The sequence below is a fragment of the Sinohyriopsis cumingii genome, unplaced genomic scaffold (assembly GCF_028554795.1).
Source record: "Sinohyriopsis cumingii isolate HCF-2022 unplaced genomic scaffold, ASM2855479v2 utg001176l, whole genome shotgun sequence".
NCBI classification, from domain to species: domain Eukaryota; kingdom Metazoa; phylum Mollusca; class Bivalvia; order Unionida; family Unionidae; genus Sinohyriopsis; species Sinohyriopsis cumingii.
Genome location: NW_028315968.1, coordinates 1,057,483 through 1,062,168, shown reverse-complemented (window position 1 = coordinate 1,062,168; position 4,686 = coordinate 1,057,483). Strand labels below are relative to the sequence as shown.

Here is a 4,686-nt window from a genome sequence, read left to right as displayed (position 1 = left end):
TTCCACACAATGTCCAGACAAGCAATTAATTATATTACTGATTTCCACACAATGTCCAGACAAGCAATTAATTATATTACTGATTTCCACACAATGTCCAGACAAGCAATTAATTATATTACTGATTTCCACACAATGTCCAGACAAGCAATTAATTATATTACTGATTTCCACACAATGTCCAGACAAGCAATTAATTATATTACTGATTTCCACACAATGTCCAGACAAGCAATTCATTATATTACTGATTTCCACACAATGTCCAGACAAGCAATTAATTATATTACTGATTTGCACACAATCCCCAGACAAACAATTAATTATATTACTGATTTGCACACAATGTCCAGACAAGCAATTAATTATATTACTGATTTGCACACAATCCCCAGACAAACAATTAATTATATTACTGATTTGCACACAATGTCCAGACAAGCAATTAATTATATTACTGATTTGCACACAATGTCCAGACAAGCAATTAATTATATTACTGATTTCCACACAATGTCCAGACAAGCAATTAATTATATTACTGATTTCCACACAATGTCCAGACAAGCAATTAATTATATTACTGATTTGCACACAATGTCCAGACAAGCAATTAATTATATTACTGATTTGCACACAATCCCCAGACAAACAATTAATTATATTACTGATTTGCACACAATGTCCAGACAAGCAATTAATTATATTACTGATTTGCACACAATCCCCAGACAAACAAATTATTATATTACTGATTTGCACACAATGTCCAGACAAGCAATTAATTATATTACTGATTTGCACACAATCCCCAGACAAACAATTAATTATATTTATAGGTTACTGCATTTGTATGGGAAAATATGAACGAGTTTTGGCAAGGAATATACTGCACGAACATGTGAGTGCAGTCTATCCTTCCGACAAAACGAGTTCATATTTTCCCATACAAAAGCAGTAACCTTTTTATGATATGCTCATTTTTATTATATGCTCATTTTTTATAACTACCTAAGGTTTAATAATAAAATACATTACAAGAAACAATCTATTTGATTTATTCTTTATTACAAAATAAATTCATAACCGTAAATTGTTCAATACACAATAACAGTATTCATGCGCACATAGCTCCGCCCACCGACCTTTTAACTTCATATTGTACCTGTGCGCTCAGTCACTCATTTGAAAAATAAATCCCATTTTTTTCTATCTGAAATTAAAATTTAAAGTCATATTATGAATGACTGCGCCATTGAACGAAGTTCCCAGCTGGTCAGGAACGGAGGAATTGAGTTGTTCTGTCAATCCAGCTAAATTCTGATTATCTCCTTTTGTGTGTTTTCCGCACGATGTACTGGTACATGTGACTTGAGGGACTGGCGTTGACAACAAGCTGCAAAACTGTTTCTGTTCTGCCATGGATAATTTTGAATCGTCAGCGGGAAAAATTTGAAAGTTTTTAAATCTAAATTCTTAATAAGATGCTGGATTCAACATTTTATTTTTAGAGAACAACAAATTCTTTTCTTTTTGGAGTGCAGTACAGCCGACTTTGTAATGTGATTTCCATTTCAAAAATTTAGTCTGGATTATAGGCCTACAGATTACAGTACATTTCCACGACGTGGATCAGTATTTGGAAACCACGTAATTCTTATTACCAGAAAGAGACTACACAATACATTTTGAGGAGATTAATGATGCAAAAAGGCAAGTAGATTTGTTCTCATTATTATTACCAGTTATAGATGACATATTTTTATGCCCAGTCACTTGAATGATCTTTGTTGGTGGGACGCCAGCTTTCGACAGGTTTGTTACAGTAGTCTTCCTTACTGAATGGTTGGTAATTCTCCCCTGGATTTCTGCCCTTTCTGCGGCTCGTTTCATCAAACTCCCCAGTTGATTAACCCCCACTGGTCTCGGATAATACCTGCAATTTGTAATATTTTGTCCAATAAAATATATTTTTTACATTTTTTAAATTTACACGTTCATAAAAATATGTTTTCTTATATTTCGCAAGGTTTAGTATTCGCAGAGTACAAAATTTATTCCATATTTTTCCGATATTTTTTATTTACTTTCATATAATTTTATTTTCATTTATTCATTATTTTTTGTCGTAAATTTTTTTACGAATATTATTTTCTGTATTTATATTTTTATTTTAAATAAGGGCATTAATTGAATCTTTAGAAATATAATTACCATATCTGGGAAGTTTCTGTCAGTTTCTGAATTGGAATTGGTGTCAAATAAAAGGGGATGTAGGCATCCATCATTTCCAAGGGCCTTCGTTTCAAATATTGCATGTAAAGATGAACTGGATCTCGCTCCGGTGTTGTTCCAGTAGAAAAAATGCGAGGTATTGTTGATCCGTAGTCATCCTTCCCAGTACCGTCAAAGGTTTTGCTATCCCTCTCAGCATATTGAAGATATTTTGTACCGGTTGAATCGGTGAAAACTGATACATCTCCAAACTTTAATTTTCTGTGCTCGTCTCGGCCTCTAAATCCAAACATTTTTCAAAAAAAGTAGAATAGTGAAAATTGCAATGCAGCTGGCATGAGAGAACCCAGTTCACCGGCTGAAAATAAAGCTTCTTCGTCATTTTGGCTTATCGGCTCTGATGCTCTTGCTTTTCTTCCAAAACCAGCTTTTTCAGTTGCATTTGTTTAGAATTTAGTGCTTCGGTTGATTTCTGGAATTGACGGTCTCTAAGAGAAACTTGATACCCTTTAGCCTTAAGATGTCGTTCTATGCTGTTTCTTATGGAATCTAAAGAGCATGGCTCTTACTCAAAACCATTGATTTTGCGAATCGTTATAAACATTTCGGCTAAATACGTGTTTAAATGATCCGGAATGATATTTTCAATGCACCGTGTCTCACGTTTGTTATCATACAACCATCGCTGCACATTTCTGATATCACGCTCAGTTGCCTGCTTTGTTGAAAATTTCTTTTGTGATTCTATGAATTCATCCACATTTTCAATTTTGACATCTCTACTCTCAAATGGCTCAAACAATTAGTTTACTTCATCCACGGACAAATTAAATAAATCAAAAGTGTTGGCGTCTGCGTCCATTGTTTGTTTACAGTAGAAACTAGTTCCTTTATTCACGTGAATGCTATATGTGTATTGTCGCGCGCGTTCAGTATCGGGGAATATTGAACGATTCCGACAATGTAAAGTTAACGGGGGAAAAAATGAGCATATAATAATACTGACTTCCACACAATGCCCAGACAAATAATAATGAGGGATATTACTGATCCAGTTAAAAGTAATACACTCTTCAACCAGATTTCTTAAATTTTACCAGAGTGGTACATACATATTTGCAATTGCCTTGCATTAAGAGGGACTACCTGTAAACTCTTTGACTTAAAAAGTTTGTTTCTCCTTGAATTAAAAAGTAGTTCTTACGTTTTGTCTATTACGTTTTATATATATTCAACTTTTTTAAATCCTTACCTTTTATTGGTATTTTTTGCAAAAATATTGAATTAATACATACAATTGAAAATGTGGATATGTGAGAAAGCTTGCCAGTAGCTTCTCGAGGGTCGGTGGTTCTTTCCGGGGTTTTCCCGGGTTCTTCCTCCACCATTAATACTGGCCGCCATTGCTGAAAAATGGCGTTAAACCCAACAACAACAACAAGAACATACAATTGAATAGAATTTGGGTTTCAAATGATGAACGAAACCTGTAGGATCCTTTTGGAGTAGTGTCCCTTGTCTGTAGTGGTGTACTAATCATATTGAATCAAGTCACAATTAACAGTTCCGGTTCAGTACACTTAAATGTAGTTCTAATATATTTATAGAACATTGTTTCCTCTAATTTTGGTGCTGATAGAAGAGTTAGATTTATAAATTTTTGGATTTAAAGGTAATTGTTTATTCTTTAGAAGATGAGCTCAAAGTTTGGTTATCGGTGTGTATTTTGGCAGCAGTGCACAGTGAGTAATAAGGCCTTGGTGATGATCAGGAAGTGAAATGTTTGTTATGTTTACATGCTGCTCTGTTTATAGTCCAGTCTCTCCGCACAAAAAAAATGCAGGTGAAGCTTTGCCTACAACTTCACCGTGAAGTTATCTTTGAAGGTATTTTAGATTAACATATGATTTGTATTGATTGTCACACAGTGGAAAGTTCAGTACTGAGAAACAAATGGAGAAAATATATAGTAACATTAATTGTGTTCTATGTCCATATGGTGTAATGGTGCCAGTTGTAAAACCCCAGGTGGCAGACCGTTAGGAAACATTTTATTCAGAAATAAACAACACTGGCTGTGATTGGTGCATTACGTAAGAGTTGTACTTTCTGTTAGGCTTTAAAAAGTTGAGCCTCTTGGCAACACGTGAGATTATGTTAATTTATATCTAGAAGATAGTTTTTAAAAAAATTTGGTAAATGTAGCACACATGGCTGAAAATGGCTGTGACTAGATAACTCTTACCCCTGTCTAGTTGCAGCAGAGTTATCTCTCTTAAATGCAATGGAATAACTAATTTTGTCCTTGTCAAATATACATTCTAACATTGTTCTCTATGACTGTGTGTGACATGCATCCTGAGGTAGGATCGAAAGTATATTTATTTCACAAAACATTAGCATTGAAGTTTATGGAAAAAACAGTACCGTGATACCATATTTTCAAATGAT

At 34.1% G+C, this 4,686-nt stretch overlaps 1 protein-coding gene across 1 annotated transcript; it reads right to left on the bottom strand.

Moving 5' to 3' along the window:
• Window positions 1–1,674: 1,674 nt before the first annotated feature.
• Window positions 1,675–2,528, bottom strand: LOC149772759 (uncharacterized). Its single transcript, XM_089947293.1, has 2 exons — window positions 2,215–2,528; window positions 1,675–1,936 (listed from the first exon to the last, which is right to left on the bottom strand). Exons 1-2 carry the CDS (start codon window positions 2,526–2,528, stop codon window positions 1,675–1,677), a joined length of 576 nt encoding a protein of 191 aa, XP_089803419.1.
• Window positions 2,529–4,686: the final 2,158 nt, after the last annotated feature.

Coding starts and splice junctions, on each gene's coding strand:
- LOC149772759 (XM_089947293.1), bottom strand. CDS start 2,528: ATGTTTGGATTTAGAGGCCGAGACGAGCACAGAAAATTAAAGTTTGGA. Junction 1,937..2,214: donor ACAGAAACTTCCCAGATATG/GTAATTATATTT, acceptor TACAAATTGCAG/GTATTATCCGAGACCAGTGG.